General features: G+C 42.1%; 1 protein-coding gene across 1 annotated transcript in view; it reads right to left on the bottom strand.

The window, feature by feature from the left end:
- The window catches only part of EHBP1 (EH domain binding protein 1), a 333,031-nt gene that overhangs the window by 258,835 nt on the left and 51,674 nt on the right, over positions 1 to 22,522 (bottom strand). The window contains exons 4-5 of the mRNA XM_044454620.1: positions 14,532 to 14,627; positions 7,006 to 7,059 (exon numbers count right to left, since the gene is read on the bottom strand). Of these exons, the coding sequence (XP_044310555.1) occupies positions 7,006 to 7,059; positions 14,532 to 14,627 (150 nt within the window). The remainder of the gene's footprint in view (positions 1 to 7,005; positions 7,060 to 14,531; positions 14,628 to 22,522) is intronic.

Genomic DNA, 22,522 nt, shown 5'->3' with positions numbered 1-22,522 from the left:
GAATTTCTTTTTAAAATCATTGCATATGCTACAAAGAAATAATATTAATAGCAAAAGCTTTGCTATTACAGAATAGTATATACCTACATTTTACCAGGGGACCAGGTGTAACTACTCTATTACCATTTTTATACAAAATGAGTATTAGGAACTAGAAATGTAACTGAAGACTTGTACTACTATTTGGTTCTCTCAAAAACAACTATGCTGTCATGTTATACACACTTACCTGGAAGTCCTCTTTGTGTACTTTTGAGTATACATGTTCTGAAATATTTTAAAAGCTTTCTTTGCCTGCACCCCAGTACATCATTTTTTAAAAAAAATCATCACAATTATTAGTTACCGAAGCTGAGAAAGACAATTCCCAAGGAGAAGCCATCTGTTTTAGTGCATAGTAGAAAACAAAACAACAATAAACAGATCTCTGTCATGCCACAAGGTATCACTGCCTACAGGCCACCTCATCAGATGCATGAAGTTCTAAAGTGATACAGACACATGCATGCGTGTGTGTGCGTGGGGGGCGGGGGGGATACCATTAGGTATATCATGTTACTATGAACTGAAAACAAAAAGAAATACAAGCTTTTTATAAGCCAATTAAGCTCTAGTAAACGTCATGCAGTAAGAATACTTAGGAATGAAATGTTCTTACTGTGGTTCAGTTAAAATACTCTAATGTAAACATCGAGGTAAACAAAATAAGGGAATATCTGCAATTGTTAAACATACAAAAATTAATGAGACAGGAAAGCTAATGAAGCAGTCAAAAATTATGTAATGTGTCACATGATCTCCAGTTCAGACAATGCCCAATGATGATGACATCCTAAAATATGTGGGAAAAGGGAAATGGTTCATTCTAAGAATAGTTGATACTTAGACAGAATAATGGGGTAAATATAAAAGCCCATGGGGTTTAGCTGAGTACAGAGGTAGCCAAGACAAAATTACAATCCATTTACTGTAGGTGCTAGAAAATTCAACATAAAAAGGACGTAAAAAGGAAATAGTAAACCTCACCCAACTGACTTTTGTACCCACTGGAACTCTTAGGCCTAGTACACCTCAGTATCTACTTCCCTACATATATTCAGAAGCAAGCAATAAGAACTTTTTTTTATTTAACTGCTACAGGCCCTAGAAGATCAGCCTGAAAAACTCCATTCATATAAATACTAGGAAGATAGTAAACAAAGCCCTCTTGCAACTTACTGGTTTTCTAAACACAGGCTATTTAATACGTGCACATATGCACACAGATCAGAAACATGCTGGTTCAAAACTATAGTTAGGTTTTAAACCACCAGCTCGTGTTGACCCAAGTGATCAGATGTACCTTATGTCCAGCAATGATATTGTGGCGTGTCACAAATTGAACTTGCCAACAACCTACCCTTCATGCACCGCAACTTCTTCTTGGTCTTTCAAACCGAAATACAGATGGGGTGAATGGAGTGACTAGAGCACACAAAGATGTCCCACATTGCCCTATGGTGAATGTAAGCTTTACTCTGCTGGTGGGTGAATCTTGTGAATTGACTCCATGCCTTCAGGATCCAGAAGTGCTTAGATAACCAACAGGTTTTTTGACCACTGACTCGCTCTTATTTTGGAAGAAGAAATCATTGCCATGTTATCCATCCTCCCCCCAATGTATTCACATGTCCTTTCTCACAACTCAGTGTATAAAATACATGGGATAAAAATACTTAACTAATGTTACTGATGATTTCATATCACAGTGCACATTTTTTTTATACACTTTCTAATGGCTATTCAGGTTCTTTCTGAATGTCTCCAGTGTGGGAGAGCCCACCCCCTTTCTAGGCAGCTGGTTCCACTGTTGTATTGCTGTGACAGTAAGGAAGCCTTTCCTGATGTCCAGCCTGAATCTGGGTTGCTGCAACTTGAATTGATTATTCCGTGTCCTACATTCTGGATTAGCAAGAAAAGATCTTGACCTTCCTATTTGTGACAGCCTTTGAGGTACTTATATAGGGTTATCATGTCCCTGTCAGTCTTCTCTTTTCAAGGCTGAACATGCCCAGTTCCCTCAGTCTCTCCTCATAGGGCAGTGTTTCCGCACCCTGGATCATTTTTGTCACCCTCTGCTGGACCCTTTCTAATTTACTTGCATCTTTCTTAAATTGATTTCCTTTTCCTTTCGCCCTTCCTCTCTGCCCTCCAGTCTTCTGTCAGATACAAGGGCAGGTGCCACTTGCCACCTCTCTTGCTATGTAATCAGTCTCTGAGTGTCTGCTTCTCACTTTTTTGAAAATTAAGCCATAATTAATGAATTAAAAACTTAATTGCACAAAATGGTGTAGCATGCAGCAGTACGTAACTACACAGAATTCTTTCCCTCCCAGCCCTTCCCTCAGAAGCACAACTAAAGGTGGAATGTCCTCAGAACAAGAATAAAATAAAAATAAATATTTGCCCTCTGATGTCCGCAGTCTTCCATGTCACTAGTTAGCACTCAGGCTCCTTACAAGCAGGACTTTTTTTGTCATAGAACGCACTGGAACGGCGTTCCGGCACCTTTTTTTGACGGATTTTTCCAAGTGATTGTGAATCGCCCTGTTGGGCATAGCAGATCGGCGGCAAAAATCATTAACATAGTGCCTGCGGGCTGCTTGTGTGTCGGCGCTGATTGTGAGGGCGCTGCTTGGCTTGGGACGTTGCTCGGCTTGGGATCGGTCGTGTGGTCGCACGCTGAGTGCTTACTGCCGGCGGTGACCATTGTGTAAAAGTGTGAACCCAAGACGTGAGTTCCGGCACCTTTTTTTTTTTTTACAAAAAAAGCACTGCTTACAAGTATTACCTCTGGCACAATACTGATACTGTAGTTCTGCAATATCATAAGAAATCATTCTCAAAACACAAACACAAACAAGTCCTTGGCTAGACAGAGGTATATAAATGAGTAGAACTGTCCTCCTATGTTCACACAGATGTAGGTCTGAGTAAGCCAGCAAAGGATGGCAGCATTCCTTTATCTTTTCCCTGCTTCATCCATGATCAGATCAGACTCCTTCTGCCTTCAAAATGAACCTCACTCTTTTCTCTGTTGACTGTTTCCTGCTATCCCATCCCCACTGTCAGATGCTGACAGCAGAACCTCAGTAGACGGTCCTGATAAGAAGAAACTACTGATGTGAACAGACTTGGCCACTAAATACCTCATTTCACACACGCCTGCCCCCCCCCCCACACACACACACAGGGGGCAGGGGAGAGACAGAGAGCGCAGAGTCTACTCATCTCAATGAAAAGTAGCCTATTTTCTGGTTATTGATGACAACCATTTCATTCTGTTATTCCTAGCCTAACCCTGACAGTGCAGCCAAAACAATAGATAAAGAACGTTTACAGTGAGAAAACTCATATGCTAGCATAATTATCATGATGATTTGTTTGAGGAATTAAAAAAGGAAGCTAGTAAGCCGACAAATGTAGTTTGCTACCTCTGTTGCTATATATACCAATTTTATCACTGCGCTGTCAGAACACCCCTGTGAGGGTCTAAATCAGGTCGGGAGTGGGGCTGCCCACTCTGGCCCTGTACGCTACTGCGTGTGCTCCTCCCCAACCCCTTAGTCCATGACCTTGCCGTGCTTCATGAGGGTGCCAAATCTCACGGAGAGCTTTACTTGCATTCAAGGGCTGGCACCTTCAGACCTTGCCACTTTATATGGCAAAGTCAAGGATGTAGAAGAGGGGGGCACTAGCATGAAGGGGGGATATACGGGTCTGGGCTAGCATGTGTATCCCAGTCTGTCCTATATACAAGTCCCCACATGTGAGGTCTAACAGCTGAACATCTTTTTAGTCTACATACATGGATTTGTACACAGATACTAGAGTCCTTCTCAATCCAGGATACATATCCTGCATACAGCTCTGTCTGGGCTGAATGCAGTCATGCAAATTGATTACATTTATGAAACCATGTAAGGTGTAGCCCCCTGTAAGGTGTCTGGAACACAATATTCTTTTGGCCCTGAAGAACTAGGAGATTACTGGGAGGATTTTTTGTTAGGAGGTTCTAAAGGAGAGTGGAAGCTTGAAAGAAGAAAGAGACTGGGCAGACATCAGGGACAGTGAATAAAAAGGACTGATTAGAGAAGATCATGATGGACAGACTTGCAGTCAAATAGCCTCAAAAAGCATTCATGCAGCAGCAGCTTTGAAGCCAGAGAGTCAAAGGCTGAGGACTGCAGCTACATTTCTCTCCATGCCTGTGAAGACAAGAAAGGCCTGAGATGACAGAGGAGAGAGCTACACACTACATCACACACCCCTCCACCCATATCGCCAGCAATTTACATTGCAGTTGAATAACATTTTGGCAATGCAAGGTGCTGCTGGAGAGCTTTGTGTGTACCCTTGACTGACAGAAAGATGAACAAGTAGTTCCTAGAGCAAATCAAGCCACAGCTTTCCCTGGAAGAAAAATGACAAAGCTGAGACTGTTCTGCTTTGGGCACATCATAAGAAGGCAAAATTCGATGGAGAAGGCAATTATGAGTATGCTAGAGAAAGCTGAAGGTGGAGGAAGAAAAGGAAGATGAAATATGAGATGAACTGAATCCGTAAGAAAGCTGTAATTTACAAGAGCTGAACAAGGCTGTCATGGACAGGGCATTTCCCAGAGCTTTCATTCATAGCAGCACCATAAGTCAGAGATGACTTGATCACACATAACAGCAGTGTATATTTCAAGCAAAGGCTCCTCATTCTATACTGGAACCACAGGACTGGAAAAAGGTTAAAACTTCATCCTCCACCCCCACATTAGGCTTACATTTAATAGCACGTAGTTTTACCCTGGGAGGTCACATTCTGTCCAGGTCTGGGCTGCTCCAGTGGCCAGACCCAGAGCAACCACCACTCTGGGATTGGTCCAAGGACTCGCTGAAGCTCTCAGTCTACTGACAAGTGCCAGCTGAGAGTCCTGGGGGAAAAGCTATATAAGAGCAAGTTCTTCCATCCAGAACTGGCCTCAAGAACACAGGCCTTGTAGCTGCAGTGCCTGCACTTTCCCTGGTTGCTCCTGGTTCCAGCATCTTCCTCATCTCCTGCCTTGCTGTGCTGCCTCTGCAACACAGGTCCCCCTGTTGGTTGTAGTACCAGCTCCTGGTTCCTGCTGTGTCTCTGGCCTCACCATGTTGCCTTAGCAGTGCAGGCCCTCCTGTTTGCTGCAGTGTCCTGCGTCTTGCCGTGTTCTCTTGCCTTGCCATGTTCCCTCAGCAGCACAGGTTGGCCTGTTTGCTGCTGTGCCTGTCTCTTGCCTGACTGTTCCTGCTCCTTGGTCCCGCCTTTCCATAGTGTCTTGCTGTTGTGCCTGGCTCTTGGCTGACCTATATCTCGCCTTGCCTGTGTATCCTTCCTTGCCATGTTGCCTCAGTAATGCAGGTCTTACGGCAAGCTGTGCATCTTGCCTGAACCTTGCTGTATCTGGTTCCTGTTGTCTCGTCTATCTTGCCTTGCCATGTCTCTTGCCATGTCTCAAAGGCACCTGCACCTCTGTTTGACCTCCTTGTCTTGTTCCTGACCATGTCTTTGTTCTCCTCTCAGGCATTCTTCTGGTTCCTGACCTAGGCCTGTACCAGGACTATGATTTGGACTTTCTATTCAACCCTGCTTTTGGACTCTGTCTTCTGTTGCCCTCGTCCTGGTGCTTCTGTTGCTCTTGTCTTGTCTGTGGCCACCAATATCCTGGCTGTGGACCCTGACACATTCCATAACTAAAAAATAGGCACTGCACACAGAACTTACTAGAACCCATTAGCAAAGAATGTAGTTGTGGTAGCATACAACCTTAAGAAACAAACCAAGGATACACCATATAACTTTGCTAGCAGTTGCTGCCATGAGCTTCAACAGAGCAAGTAATCTTTTGAACCACTGCTTAGAAGTTCACCTAACAATGAAGGACTGTACTTTACTCAGGCTTATTAAGTACAATCAGTGGTTTTACCAAAATTTGAAATAGATCATATGCCTATGTCATCGTTCAGAGCGAAAAAATGTAAATTTTCAGTTGTACTGTAACTTGCTGTACTTGTGGCTATTATGATTGGGTCAGGTTGAAATTTAGTACATTTATAGACTGCAAGTATATACAGGGCACCATGTTTAAGGTTATTAGTTCAATAGTTGTCATTTTTATTACCATCTACCAGATGACAGGCCAAAAATACTAGCAAATATCACAATAATTACAAACTGGGAAAACTGCAGTAGTTTATATAGACATGTTCCCAAAATCACTAAAAATCTGATTCTATACTGCTTTTCAACAAGCAATCCAGCTAAGCAACAGAACACCAACTAAAAGTGAATGTCAGATTCTACTGACAGATAACACACACACCCTCTCTTTTTGGGTAATCTGGGTGTTAAATCAACCTAACTGCTTAAAAAAATACTCTACGAGGCAAAGATGCTTTTATTTTCCTAAACCATATTATTTTCTTCTCTGACCACTGTGTGGTGCTGTCAGCCTTAAGAAAACCTTTTCCAACTTTTCCCAAACTTGATTTGAAGGTATTATTAGTTTCTTGCTCTAATTTTCTTGCTCTACAACTTTTCAGATCAATCAACCACATGTTATTTTGCCAAGGTACCAGAGATTACCGAGGTTACCTAAATCTAGTTATCATTGAAGATGCACCAAAATTCCCATTCCCTGTAGCTCTTGACATGAATTCAGTAGTTGTCATATTTGCATGGACAATAAGCCTATGTAAATCCAATTAGCTGATATATAAACACATTGACAGTAAAAGAATTTATATTTAAATAGTGAAGTATATTAATCCATCATTTGCTACTATGAGCAAAAAGGAGTCATCACTCAAATTTTAAGATAGAGTGATTCCTCCCCTGCTTTATCCTTTCATGTGGGGAAGAGATTAAAACTTTCCTGTCTTACAAGTTAACAAGTGATCTATCTGAATGCAGAATCAAAAGAGAAGCAGTTTTTTTACTTACATTTTCTATGATGAATGTCCATTCTTTGTCTTCAAATTCCTCTGCATGAGGGTCCTAGAAGACAGAAATATCATTTCAAATGTTTTAACAATATACAAGAACTCCATTTCTGCTGCATTTTTTAAACTGCATAGACATAGAAGGTAGCACAGAAATGTAAAGATTACTGGAGATCCGTTAAACTTACAAAGATCCTAAGGGTATTTTTTAATTTATGAAGGTTATTTTTATTAATTGGAAAGTTCATTATCACCCTTCAGCATTACTGCTCCTATGGTGAAAAACAAAAACAGAACTAAAGAGAATTAGAACAGGAAGCACTGAACAAAAGAATAAAAATGTAAGTTATTATACAAACAAGTTTTCAAAATGACCTTCTAGGTAAAAATGGAGCTGTGAAGGAACAGTGTCTGTAACCTCCAGCTAGACAGCCAATCTAGAACAGTAGGATCACTTTAGATTGATAGTATCAAAAGTGAGTGAGAAGTCAAGGAGGATTAGCAGGTTTTCACCCACCAAATCCAGATAATATCTAAATACTTTCTTCATCTTAGTGTTCTTTTTACATAGCCCTTTAACAGTTTTTATTGCATTTTACTTAGCTATTGTAAAATGCTCTGAAATACTGAAAGGCAGTCTAGTTTTTTAAACAAACAAACATTCACTTTCTGTGTGACATGTGTATCTTTGTTGTTCAGAAAACAAAGTAGAGGAGGAAGGTTCCTTGTTTCACTCAAGAACCCTTCCTGTATCATTCTGTGAACTGTAACCTTCAACAGTAATTGTATTCACTACAATTAAGGAAATCACTTTGTGCCAGTTTTCCAACTATAAAAAGGTTGAGCATTAAGTAGAGGAATCTCTCAGGGAGAAAAAATTGTGCTCCCTTTGCGCACCCACCAGTCATAATCCTAATAAGCCCCCATCCCAGCAGTTATTGCACATTAAATATAATTCAATGAACTTTATAAAAAAATTGATCCCCCCACCCCATCTACTCTTACCCCAACTCGTGGGATAGGGTACATAATTTTTAAGAGGAAAAGTGCCAGGGCTTGTTATTGTTACATGCTTCCTTTGTGGATCCATCTCCTAGTTTTCCCCTTCTTTTTTTGCCTTTGATTCTCCTCAGCATTATTGTCCTACATTCCACCTCTTGTCATGGAATTTTGCTTTTCCCTGTCATGGGACGTGCAAACTGCTGAAGGAAAAGCATTGGCAGGGATTCTAAGAAAACTGAACTGAAGGAAGTCCATGGAAGGAGTTTCTTCACACACTTCATCCTCCTATACCCACTTAAAGGTCTCACAAGAACAGTAATCTTTATTGCTTTTTTAGCAGGAGTCACTTAAGCTCCTGGACCCACCACAGAAGGGTACTTCCTGGACTGTGAGGTGATTCTGATACAAATTAAACTGAATTGTGTTCTATTGTCCTTTGCTATGGAAGTGTTCAACCCTAATCATAAATGCAATTATTTGGTAATAAAACAAGGGCATGCTGCATATGTTCTAAAGTATTCTATTTAACCAGCATTTCTATAACTTTTAAAAAGCCTTAAATTCTGAAAATAAAGATACTGCAGTGTACGTATGACTAAGATGCATGTATCCTTATCTAGAAGCTATAACCCTGAATGTAAGCCAGTTGTGGGAGAGGGTAATCTTCTGCATATGGCCAGAGGCACCTATCTTTTTTATTTCATATCTATTAAGAGAGCTGAGACAAAACATGGAAGGTTTTGGGATACCTTCTAATGAATCCTGCTTCAGATGAAACCTCTCAGTGACCAATCTTCCTTTATTAGAAAAACAAGATTGGATTCTCTTCTGACTGATAGCTTGTATATTAGAACTGAGGAAACTGAAGCCATGCATATAGCATGACCTTTCTCCTAAGTTAGGCTGCCCTATTCTCCTTGGACTGTTAAGTGCTGGAACCCATTCAGGGAACCCTGGAATAACATGAGGAAAACCAGCGTCTGTGGAAGAAAGCAATATCCCTGCCAGGGATTCATTTCACATGAGTATTTATACCTCAAAATCATATACTTGTGATGCTGAACTCAAAATACTAGACTTCTAAATATTGTTTTCAAATAGTTTACGGCTGAAATCCCATACAGCAGCCTTCCTCAACTGGGTGCCCTCCGAGTGTGTTGGGCTGTGATTTCCATTGTTCCCAGCAAGCAGCACAGTATCCCTGATGGATATCAAGTTTGGGGAAGACTGCTATACACTCTTAACTGAAAGTCAAACCCATTTAACTCAGGGGGGTTATTTCTGAGTAGCAGCTGTAGGATTGCCCTCTAGAAGTATTAATTTGACAGTCCGTCAGTATAGTGTGTTCTTGTGCATTGTGCTGTGCAAATTCTTGGTTCCCCTTATACTGTTGCTTCATTTTCGTTACTTTTTTTTCCAGAGGGGTCATAATGTTAGTCTATGACAACAAACAGGACAAGTCTTGTGACACCTTAAGCATGGATAGGAAGTGTGTAGTCTTCCAGATGTTTTGGTGTACAACTCTCATCAGCCCTAGCTAGCATAGGCAATGGGAAGTGATCATGGGAGTTCTAGGCCAAAATCTCTGGAGAGCTGCAAGATACCCAACTCTGCCTTGAAGACAAAAACATTTAATGGAATACTGTCCCTTTCATCAAATGCATGAAGTGGTATTCCTAGTCATGGCGGAGGTGGGGGGGTTATGCACACGTGTGGGGGGTGAAACTGTAACACTTCTCCTCCGATTCTCACTTTTACAATCCCCTCGTATTTACTTGTACCTCCAGAAATATATCTCTCAAAATTGACTCTAGTTCATGAAAGCACATGACATAATGTCTTAGTCTTTAATGTACCACAAGATCCTCTGTTATTTTCAATTTTTAATTTAAAAATAAAGTCATCCCATTAGACTACTCAAGCAATGAAGCGGTTTGTCATTACACTTGTAGGCCACTTCCTCTGAGCTGCCTGGCTTTGCACACAAAGTATTCACAGGCATGTACCTTTTTCCATCTGTAAACACTGGAAGGAATGAAGGCTTCATTATAAATCTGACCACCAGATTTCTCACTTTGGTTATACTGTCAGGTCATAAGGGATACTATATAAAATAATGTGAATCCTTTCTAAAGATCCAGATGCCTTTCTATCAGGCAAATGTTCCACTCACTGACCGGTTGCCTAAGCTTTTAAATAGTGGCTTTTCAAGTATCCACTGGTGACTGCTAAGAGGCTATACTTAACATTCTCATTAGTAACTGAAGCCCAGACTTGCCCTCTAATCCTACCAATAACATGATTTCAACAGCCACTTACCAATTCAGAGACACTGCAATCTGTATCTCTTCCCAGAACACATGGCTCCTCTGTCTTAGCCCCTGCTCTTTCCTTTTGCTACTATTTCTAATTGCTGCTATACAAACAGAAGCAGGCCTTATCTCTAACTCCTATATAACTCTGTATGAACAACACGTTGTGTCAGCAGACGTTGCCAATACAGATAAAAAGCCAGCAGCTCAGCTGCAATCTTGAATTTTTAATCAGTGTAAACAGTTGCTGTTCATGCTTTCATGCTAAAACTTCTACTGCTCATATAAACCAGCAAGTCCACCCATTCCTCCATTTGATGGCTGTAAAGGCAGGTTGCTCACCTGTAACTGTCGTTCTTTGAGTGGCCATCTGTGCATCACACATATGGGTGCTGCACCTGCACAGTGCCTGTAGCCGGGAAGATTCAAAAGCTTAACGGTTTTGGCAGGAACTCCGCACCCCTCCCACCCACAGTATAAGAAGGTGGAGTGCCCGCCATTTCCCCACTCCACTGAAGACCAACCGTTCACCCCCAAGTGGAAGCAATAAGCATTACATATTTATATCAGAATCAAAGTGTGCTCAAAGGAGGCACACAAGGTAAGTATATAACACATGGGACCATAGTCAAAGGAAAAACGGTATCGTAAACCCAGTCACCAACACTGAGTGGGGCCAGAGGGTGGGTTGTGTGAATGCACAGATAGCCACTTGAAGAACGACAGTTACAAGTGAGCAACCTGCCTTTCTTCGTCGTGGCCTCTGTGCATCACACATATGGGTGACTAGCAAGCTTACCACACTCAGAGGCGGTATGGTGTCGTCATTGAAGAACTGAAGAGAGGACTGCGCGGCCAAAGAAGCAATCCTGTCTGGCATGAACATCAAGGCGAGTGACAAGAATTCCCCAAGCATCATCCAGATTAATCTCGGCTAAAGTCCTCATAATGAGCAGTATTGAGGGAAACGCATAGAAAAATCTGTGTGTCCATGGAACCATCAGAGCATCCCCCATTGAGTCCGGACTGATGCTTGCTCAGGAGCAACATGTCCTGCAGACCACATTGGTGTGTGTGGCAAAAAGGTCTATGTCCAGAGGTCCCCATAGTTGAAAAAGATGATGACAGACTTGGCGATCTAACTCCCATTCATGAGTCATTGACATCTGCCTGCTGAGGGTATCTGCCTCCTCGTTGTTGGTATCGGCAAGGTGAACGGCAAGAGGAGTAATTCCCCTCGGGATGCACCAGTCCCAGAGTCGTAGGGTGAGGTGAGCCGGGGGGCAGACTTAGTTCCACCCTGTTTGTTTATATAGAAGACAGCGACAATATTATCCGAAGCGACTTGAATGACTCGGTCCCAAAGAGTATTCTCGAATAACTGGAGGGCTTTGAAAACTGCCAAGAATTCTAGATAATTCATGTGTCTGGTAGTCTCGTGGCCATGCCAGGTGCCTTTAGGTGCAAAGACCAGCGCAGAGAGCTCCCCAACCCATGAGGGAGGCATCTGTGAACAGAGTCAACAACGGTTGAGATAGACGGAATGGGATTCCAACAGGTAGATTGTCCTTTACCGTCCACCATGACAAGTCCGAAGGACAGAAGGAGGTAGATGGATGGTGTGGCGAGTCTCGCTGTGGGTGGAAGAGGCGATTGAACCACAGTTGGAAAGGCTTCATCTGTAACCTGGCATTGGGGACCATGGAGACCATGGAAGCCACGTGTCCAAGGAGCTTCTGTATCAATAGAGCAGGAACAGTTCTGTTCATGTGGATTCGGCGAATGGATGAATGAAGTTTCTCCTGACGATCTTGAGGGAGGAAGGCTACTTGTACGCAAGGAATCGAGACGGGCTCCAATGAAGTCAATGATTTGCGAAGGAACAAGGCAGGATTTTTCATAATTAATACAAAGTCCCAGACTCTCAGGGAGGGAGCATATAGTATGGATCGGTGATAGAAGGCCTCCTCTAGACGAGGAGACGACCAACCAGTCATCGACGTAAGAGTCAGCGAGCATTCTGTCGGAGGGGCCATTTGTGGAGAGTCCCGGATCTCTCTATCTGAAATCAATCCTGGCAGAGCTGCCTCCTGATGGTCCAGCGAGGACAGGGCTGAAGGGACAATCCGTTGAGGAGCCCCTGGTGGGGTCACCTGCATGGCCAGTTGGAGACTTGGGCCAGTCGGTGTTGGTAGCGATGCTGCAGTCGGGACCGACAGAGCGGATGATTCCAAGACATGGGGGTGCAGCTGATCAACCTTCTTCACTTTATGGGCCGCCTTGTCCGCCCTGTCCTTCTTGTGGACCGAGGACTTATCTGAGCCGCTATGCTTCCTCTTCTCCTTTTGTTTATGAGGAGATCTAGAGGAGCATTTACCCTCTGGCAAAGTTGCTCCATTGGCCGATGGGTGAGAGGGAGGAGCAGCCGAGGAAGAAGGCTGTGAAGCGGACTGCATCGTGAGTTGATCAGATGTGATTAAAGCCTGGTCCCAAAGGAGTTTACGCAGGCAGTTTTCTCGATTTTTCGTGCCTGCTTAGTGAAGGCCTGACAATGGCCGCACTTATCAGTTCTGTGACCTTCTCCAAGGCAGGGAAGGCACAGATAGTGAGGATCAGTGGGGGACATCTTGGCCCCACAATGAGAACATTTGGAGAAAGCCGCATGCTGAGCCATCGAGAGAAAAGACAAGATAGTGAAATAAGAGAATAGATGATAGAAGGTTTTATATATATATAGGGAAAGGGAAAAATGTGGACTTAGAAAGAACTTCTAATGGGGAAGGTAATGTAACTTGGAGATCTTAACAAGATAACTAAGTAAAGAAGAATAAACAGTAAAAAGTTTTAGATACAAAAGAATAGCTATGGTAAGAGACGAAAGGCTCGAGGCACAGTGAACGGCAGTTGCAAGAAAACTGGGGAAATGGCGGGCACCCTGCCTTCTTATACTATGGGGGGTGCGGAGTTCCTGCCAAAACCATTAAGCTTTTGAACCTTCCCGGCTACAGGCACTGTGCAGGCGCAGCACCCATATGTGTGATGCACAGAGGCCACGACGAAGAACTACATGTGAGTTTTTTATTTCTCTTGGATGGCATTAACAAAGACATACCTCTTCATATGTTTAAGCAGTGGCAATAACATACACATAGTTCAGTTTTTCAACTCCTGAGTATTGGTGGAATTGGTGGAGTTTTTCAACTCCTGCGTATCGGTGGAGATCTGGGTTCTGGTCCCCACACAGCCATGGAGGTCACTGGGTGACTTTGGCCAGAAGTTACAGCTTCTCAGCCAAACCTACTTCCCAGGGTTCTTGTAAGGATAAGATTGAGAGGAGGAAACGAATTATGTAAGCTGCCTTGAGTTCATTGGAAGGGAAAAAGGCAGAATAATAATAATGATAAATAGTTCCCCTTAGCTTATGAAGAGCTGTTGCCATGACCAGATCAGCATTACCTAATCTTGCACAAGCAACTGGCTAACTGCGATATTTCCTACCTTCAACCTACACAAGCAGGCTAACTCTCACTGAGGCAGATAAATCTATGTCTTAGTTTGTATCAGTTTAAGATGCAAGTGGTGGCTCATCTGAGGCTTTTCTACAAAAAGATTTCCTGTGCATATAAAATTAAACATCAGGGTAAGGTATTTATTATTGATTTGATCTGTACCCAACACTTTTCTACCAAAAATGGCATTTGTGGCAGCTTAAAGGAATAATTGACTAAAACAATAAACATTAAAATAATAAAAAACCCATTGAATTACAGAATAAAACACATACCACCCAAAGCCATAGACCCACTTACATGCCAAAGGTCTTCTCATATAAAGTGGTGTTTTCCTGCTGGCAGAAGGACAGCAGACAGGAAGCAAACCTAGGCTCAGTGGAACTGACTTCTGAGTAAACATGCATAGTATCAGGCTGTGATCCTGTGTTAGACAGAAACAATGCCTGTACAGGGCAATTCAAGATTACAGTTTGAGGGTTTAATTTCCATTGATAACAACAGTTTCATGGCTGGATTCCAAGACTATTTTCTGGAACTTATTTTTATTTCTATGGGGCACCTCCAATAATATGCTTAGGATCTTGATATTAATAAGGAGAAGAATAAATGTAGGAGCAAGTTATTTGTGGCTGCTCACCAGAATTCCTGTTAATCATTAATCTATGTATAAAGCTGAACTATTCAAAACAAAACACACTTACCTTAAAAAGTGTCACAGTGATTTCAATATTTTCAGGAACAGGCCACACAACAACACCACGATATGGATTTTTGATTCCTGGCTGCCAGCTATGAGCCTATATAAAGATTGAAGGTGAGAGGAAGGAAAACTTTGACTCATAGAAATATCAACATTGGGCAGAGTCAAATTTGTCAGGTACATGCAGTGGTGATGCCTAATAGAAATGCACTGTACAATAAGGAACTACAGACTTTAATTTTTTTCCACTAAAGCAAGGGCCAAATTGAACTGTAAGTGTGATGGAGAGGAGTAGAATTCTTGGAGTTCTTTCTCAATAGCCATTCTTCTTGAAAGTCTTCAGTGCTAGAAAAGTCAGGCCCATTTTCCAGGGCTGCTTTGACTGTAGCACTCTTCCCAGGATTTCATTCAGGCCTCATCTTACCCCTGTTGACAGCGGTTGAGTGCTGGGAGCCCATTCCAACTTCTGACCTGCTCCTGTGCCCAGATTCAGTCTCTTAAGTTCATCCTCTGCTCAGTCCAATTTCTATTTGCACTAATAGAGAAATTAAGGGACAATGCGCCTTGAAGAGTATTACTGAAGATAAATGGGACATGCAACATAATGTTCAGTGTAAACTTGGCCTCTAAGAGAAGTGCTGCTGTTCAGCTTTAACAGATTGAAACAGGAGCCATTCTGTCCTTTAGGGGAAAGCAATAACAGACAGCATTTCTACTTCCCAATACCTTCTCCTACTAAGCTAAGATTATGAGGATAACAGTGGTGTGATAGGGAGCTGCCTGCCCCTAACTCGAATGTGTGGCGCACAGTTCTGGATGTATTCTCCCCAACCCTTATCATCACGCCAAGCATACTTACTGATTCTGGAGAACCCCTTTTCTCATTAATGGATTCTCTCTTCAACCTCCTTGAGTTTCTAATGTGAGGTAATGATGTTTTACTGCCTGCCAGGTTCCCTGCCCTTCCTCATTATTCTGATTTTTGAAAAATCATCATGTTTCTTAAACTAGGAAGCTGCATTGCTACAAAGCAAGACACTGACCTATAGCACCATCTGTATTTCCGTTTATGTCACTGCAGCTGTGATGCAGAACTGTGGTACCAATACCCTTCTTATGAATGCAGGGGAGAAGACTATTACCATCATAATATAAACTTTCACTTGGAGAAGTGGTGGTAGGTGTGCTAGCTGTTAAGTCAACTGAATGGTAGACATTATCCATTTAGCTTTGCATTGCATTGCACTGGCCTTGTCTGGGTCCAGAATGGCAGACAGAGAGGCAGAGGGCATTCCTGAAAGATCCTGTCAACAGAAGGCAACAGTTCTGCAGACACTGAGTGAATAAAGCTTCTAACTGGGAGTTTGGTTGAAGGAGGAAGACTGGCAGGTTTAGGTGAAATGCAAATACAACTTCAAGTTAAGATGAACAATCAAGATTGTAAGATCACTTTGTGAAAGTTTAAAAAGGGTAAGGTATGTTGTTGGGTGAACTGTTCAGATCCTCTATGTGCTGAAGGAATAGGGATCAAGAACATGATCTTCATGATTAGAAGATGAAGGGCCACTGCAATAGTAGTTTGAAGTGCTTAGTGGTTAGATAAATTAGTACTACAGAAAGATTCCATGGAGAAGTTGGGGATGTAACAGGCAGGTATAGATTAAGGAAGCATTTTGTATATGAATGGGAGAACACAGTAGATTAATTAATGATAGGACAAGGACAGTGCCAGGTATACTTAATGGATGAAAAGACTAGGCTCTTCATTTTAAGACCTTGGAGAACTCTCAAAATGACTGGTGTGTCACAAAAGGCTGTGTACTGTTGTGTTGTTAGAGGAAAGCTCAGAAATTTCTTCTACATCATTGCATAAGAGATACAAGTACCAGTTTTGTGAGATGCCATGAAGATTTCTACCAATATTTGTGGAGAGTTTTTCATGTTGTAAGGCAGATATGCATGCTAGATCCTTCCCCAGTCCAATGAAGTCTGGGCTCTATGGAAGGTTGATTAACATGGGGTTGGCATGCGGAACAGTACAAATTAGTTTCCAAGACTACCAAAGAGTGATTCATATGTAACATATTTCTTTGTCTCATATCTTGTCTAGTACTTTCATGAGTGGAAATGAAGAAAAGGTGAAGGCTTCACATGACTTCCAGTGTGTGAAGAAGGCATCTCCAATGGATTCTGAATTACGGCTTGCCATGTTGTAGAAAAGTTGGCACTTGAAAATCTCTGCTGTGGCAAAAGATTGATTTCAAGGTTCCCCATTTCCTGAGTATGAATTCCTCAGGTGAAATTCCCACTTGCAGCATCAGCCATGGTGTTGGCTGTCCTGAAAAGTGAATGATGACTGGTGTGATAGAGCAATGTAGACACCAATCCCAGGCAGCAAAAATGACTGAGTACTTGTTTACATAGTAACAACAGTGGTGTTGTCCATCACCATCTGGATGAATGTCTCTTTGGAGTGGCTTCATATGTCCAAACGGCTTTTGCTACAGCTGGGTGCTTCAAGTGGTTGATGTGAAGTGTGTGTGACCAGAGTTCTTGGCTCGTATGGGAACGTGAGGATGATCCCCTTACCTGGAATAAAGTGTCCATTGTGAGTTTGACTGTTGGTCTTGGACAGCACAATGGAGGTGGGATAGGTGAGTTCACCATGTAAGTGAATGTCTGACAGTGACTGGGAGAGCAAAATAAAGAATCCTACAGGAGGGTCAAAGTGTCAAATGAACCAGGACTGAAATGGTCTTACATGGGGGTGGGCTAACAGAGTGACTGCCATGGATGATGCCATATGCCCTAGGAAACATTTAATTGTAGTTGTTTTGCTGGATGGAGATGGGAATGCTCACCTGCTAAAGTGTGGATAGGATTCACTCTATTCTTCGGGGTGGGGGGATTTGACCCTAGTTCTGATGGAGTCTAGGACTGCACTGATTAATTGATGGGTTCAAGATGTTGAAAGTTGGAATTTTCTTCTGTTGACCAGGAGGTTGAGAGATTTCAGGACAGCAAGAGTGCCCATAATGTTGTTGAAGAGTTATTGGTGAGATGCAATGACAAAAAGCCAGTCACTAATGTGTGGGAAACTCTCTGCTGAAGGGGAGGTGAGATTACAGTATATCACAGAAGTGAGTATACCCCTCACATTTTGTAAATATTTTATTATATCTTTTCATGTGGCAACCCTCAAGAAATGACACTTTGCTACAATGTAAAGTAGTGAGTATACAGCTTGTATAACAGTGTAAATTTGCTGTCCCCTCAAAATAACTCAACACACAGCCATTAATGTCTAAACTGCTGGCAACAAAAGTGAGTACACCCCTAAGTGAAACTGTTCAAACTGGGGCCAAAGTGTCAATATTTTGTGTAGCCACCATTATTTTCCAGCACTGCCTTAACCCTCTTGGGCATGGAGTTCCCTTGAGCTTCACGAGTTGCCACTGGAGTCCTCTTCCACTCCTCCATGATGACATCACGGAGCTGGTGGATGTTAGAGACCTTGTGCTCCTCCACCTTCTGTTTCAGGATGCCCCACAGATGCTCGATACGGTTTAGGTCCGGAGACATACTTGGCCAGTCCATCACCTTTACCCTCAGCTTCTTTAGCAAGGCAGTGGTCATCTTGGAGGTGTGTCTGGGGTCATTATCATGTTGGAATACTGTCCTGAGGCCCAGTCTCTGAAGGGAGAGGATCATACTCTGCTTCAGTATGTCACAGTACATGTTGACATTCATGGTTCCCTCAATGAAATGTAGCTCCTCAGTGCTGGCAGCACTCATGCAGCCCCAGACCATGACATTCCCACCACCATGCTTGACTGTAGGCAAGACACACTTGTCTTTGTACTCCTCACCTGGTTGTCGCCACACACGCTTGACACCATCTGAACCAAGTAAGTTTATCTTGGTCTCATCAGACCACAGGACATGGTTCCACTAATCCATGTCCTTAGTCTGCTTGTCTTCAGCAAACTGTTTGTGGGCTTTCTTGTGCATCATCTTTAGAAGAGGCTTCCTTCTGGGACGACAGCCCTGCAGACCAATTTGATGCAGTGTGCGGCGTATGGTCTGAGCACTGACAGGCTGACCCACCACCCCTTCCACCTCTGCAGCTATGTTGGCAGCACTCATACGTCTGTTTCCCAAAGCCAACCTCTGGGTATGATGCTAAGCACGTGCACTCAACTTCTTTGGTCGACCATGGCACAGCCTGTTCTGAGTGGAACCTGTCCTGTTAAACTGCTGTATGGTCTTGGCCACCGTGCTGCAGCTCAGTTTCAGGGTCTTGGCAATCTTCTTATAGCCTAGGCCATCTTTATGTAGAGCAACAATTCTTTTTTTCAGATCCTCAGAGAGTTCTTTGCCATGAGGTACCATGTTGAACTTTCAGTGACCAGTATGAGAGTGAGAGCGATAACACCAAATTTAACACACCTGCTCCTCATTCACACCTGAGACCTTGTAACACTAATGAGTCACATGACACCGGGGAGGGAAAATGGCTAATAATGCCCAATTTGGACAGTTTCACTTAGGGGTGTACTCACTTTTGTTGCCAGCGATTTAGACATTAATGGCTGAGTGTTGAGTTATTTTGAGGGGACAGCAAATTTACACAGTTATACAAGCTGTATACTCACTACTTTACATTGTAGCAAAGTGTCATTTCTTCAGGGTTGTCACATGAAAAGATATAATAAAATATTTATAAAATGTGAGGGGTGTACTCACTTCTGTGATATACTGTATATCTGAGGATGTTATCATCTTGAATTTTCTGGGATGAATGTAATTTTTGATGTCATGAAGGTCCAGTATAGGGTAAAGATGTGTGAGAAATCTGTTTTGGGGGTGAGGGTAGGGATCTGTGTGGAATCTGTTTTAGAGCTAGGAATCCATCTTTGGAGCTAATGATGCCTTCATTTTTTGAACCCAATAGTATGTGTCATCTGTAGGGGTGCTACAGCCTGTTCCGGTCAATCAAGTGGTCCTCTTTTTTTGACTTTTCCTCTTGATATACTCTGAAGGTACAGAGCCACACATGTCTCCTGAGGGAGATGGCCATTGCCATAGATTTCAATTTGCTGTGTGTTGTGCAGTATTGTTGACTTGCTAGTTCATGTTTCTCAGCTTGAAAAACTAGGAAAGATTTCTGATGTTTTCAGAGAGGTGGTCAATGGGATGGACAATCTTGTCCCACTGGAACTGTTGATACACTGGTGTGTATGCTTGGTAATTGGCATGCATAAGGCAGTGATGGTACTGAGTCTTTGTCTCTTGCGACTGTGGGAAAGGAATGTGTCTTCTGTATAGATTTCAACTGTGAAGCCTCCACAATGAATTTAGAACAGGGTGTTTTACAGAAAAGAGCAATTTTCCTCTTGGGCTCAGAAGAAATTCTGAAGAAATCCTGTTGGCTGGAACCCTGTTAAAACTGTGTCACTGTTAAATACTGGTGGTCATTTAATTGCCCAGCTAAGAGACTTAATTTGGGTGACTCCATGAGAACAGTTGCAAGAGGTGGTATCATGCAGATAATTGTTGAGGTGTAAGCACTGATTTTGTGCTGCCCTCAGGGTTTGTTCCCATAGAAAGGCAAAGAGGTATACTGAGCAGTTTTCTCTGGCCTGTTTAGTAACATAAATAAGCACAGTGGGAGCATATTTTGAAGAAAGCCCTGAAGGCCATGCACTCTAAACAGAAAGAGACAACATCTCAGAGATGATGGGGCAGAAGGAAAGAAACTCTGTTTAGTATCTCAGAGGAAAAGAAGAAGAGAAAGAAAAAGAAGGAAAGGTCACGAGGCACAGATCATTCCAACATGCTACTGGTTGCTCTGGCAGAAAATTTCAAAGGCAGGTGGGCCCACATCTGGAGCATGTCCAAATGAGAGAGTCGAAACTCCCACCAAAGCTGTGTTTAGCTCTAGAATGTTCCATATGCTCTTTTACTCAGGTGTATGAGTTACAGAAACCACGAAGAACTTAAAAGCTAGCTCAATGTTTCATGACTAACAATTTATCCTAATCCTGTGACTTCCAACTGGTTCTAATAAAATCATTATACTACTGTATTGCTGCCGCCATTCTATTAATGCATTATGCATGATCTCAGCTCAAGTAAATGCATAATACAGGTACCTACTCACCAGTATAGACTGAGGGGAAGGGATTTAAGGTATAGAGCTTTACAGAAGGTTCTGCAGCTGAATTGTGCAGTGGCAAGATTCCAGATGTGGGACAGCAAAAATGGCCAGAAAGAAGCATCTCGGCTTGCCTTTTGACACTGTAAAAATGCAGAGCAAATGTTCTATGCTCACTGTCTTTCCTATCAATAGTTTACCATGTTCTGAATTTTGCCTCTTTTAACCCATATGATATGAGCAAGCCTCAACATTCACTAAGAATTTTGTTATCTGCAAGGAGGAATCCACAGATAGACAAAGTTGCAGTCTAAGCACACAGGAAAGGTAGGAGAAAAATTTAACCAGGTACTCATGCTATGACTGGAATTAAGATCCCATCCATTGCCCCAACATGCTAAAAAATCTTGTACTGAAGTAACATTCCATTATGCTAGAGTGCTCTACATCTGCTGGATGGGCAAAAAGCCTAAGGAAATTAGCAGAGCAAGTAAAAGACACAACTCGGAATTTGAGGCCACACAAACTGATGACAAATACAGTATTTGCAGTTTTCATCTAGTACTATAATTTATTCCAGGCTTGTACTTGTTAGGCAACCACAACAATCCACAATATTATGTTCTGTTGTAATGGGGAATAGGGAGAAGGAGGTAACTAGGTTAAACTTTTGGAAAACACTGTGTTTGTCCAAGGTGAGAAATATGCAGCCCACTTGTCTGATAAATCTGACACAGATTTACTGGGTAAAAATGTTCTCCAATTTTCAGTCTATTGTGTTTCAAACTAAAATGCCTATCTCTTCCACCATTCCATCCTCATGAAAATAAAATAAAAAAGCCAAGAACAACCTGCCAAAGATTTATGTAATTGTTGGGACACAAATAGCTTTTTAATACAAAAGAATTTGGCATTTGACTTGCTTCCAAGCATTCAATTAGATGAAACTAATAAGATGCATTATAATTTGTTTTACCAGCAGGATGACTAAGGACTTAGGAAAATTTATTGATTTATAGTTCCAGATGCAAACATTTCAAATCATGCAGAATTATACCAGACTCTAGGTAATGAACTTGTTGGAAGATAACAGATGATTTATATTGTTTCAGGAATTTTAGAAACGGTATTTGAATTTCTCCTGTTCATCTTCTCTTTAACTGACATGCCAGTATACTGGCTTTGAAAGGAAGTCAAGCACTTAAAAATAGCAACACAATTAACTAATCTGCCTATATGAGTTAATCACTTCTATAGGTGGCAACAGATGCTCAGAAATTATATTCAATACATGTCAGCTCCAAGTGTGCGAAAATATGATCTCCAACATTATGTATAGCTAGAGCTGACAAATACTGGTACTGTTGACAGGACCAGCATTATTGGCCTATCCCCATGTACCTAAAACCTAGGAAATCTGGGCACATGTTACTGCTGAGTATATTATGCAGCTGGACTATAAACAAGAGGGTGTTGTATCCAGGGGCAAGTGTCTACCAGCAAAAACCATTCCCCGTCCCCCTGGGAGCAGAGGAGGGAAGTATTCTCAGTTTCTTGGAAGAAGGATATGATAAAAATGTAATAAATAGGCCAACATATAATAGTGAATAATGGTTCAGTATACTGTTTGCATTACATGTACTGTCTGTACATAAACTAGAGTGCAACTGGTATCTGCATCGGTTTTAGAGATCTGTTTAATATTAATTTCCACAAGGACATGCTGTGCTGAAATACTCTACTACAGGTCTGTATGCAAGGATGCAACATTAATAAAGGCATTCAGGGACACATTAATAACAGTAGAGCATGAAGAACAGCTTGGATTAATTAAA

The sequence above is a fragment of the Varanus komodoensis genome, unplaced genomic scaffold (assembly GCF_004798865.1).
Source record: "Varanus komodoensis strain SLA01 unplaced genomic scaffold, ASM479886v1 scaffold7_3, whole genome shotgun sequence".
In the NCBI taxonomy this organism is placed as follows: Eukaryota; Metazoa; Chordata; class Lepidosauria; order Squamata; family Varanidae; genus Varanus; species Varanus komodoensis.
Note: the sequence above shows the minus strand (reverse complement) of the source record. Positions and strands in the feature narration are given on the sequence as shown.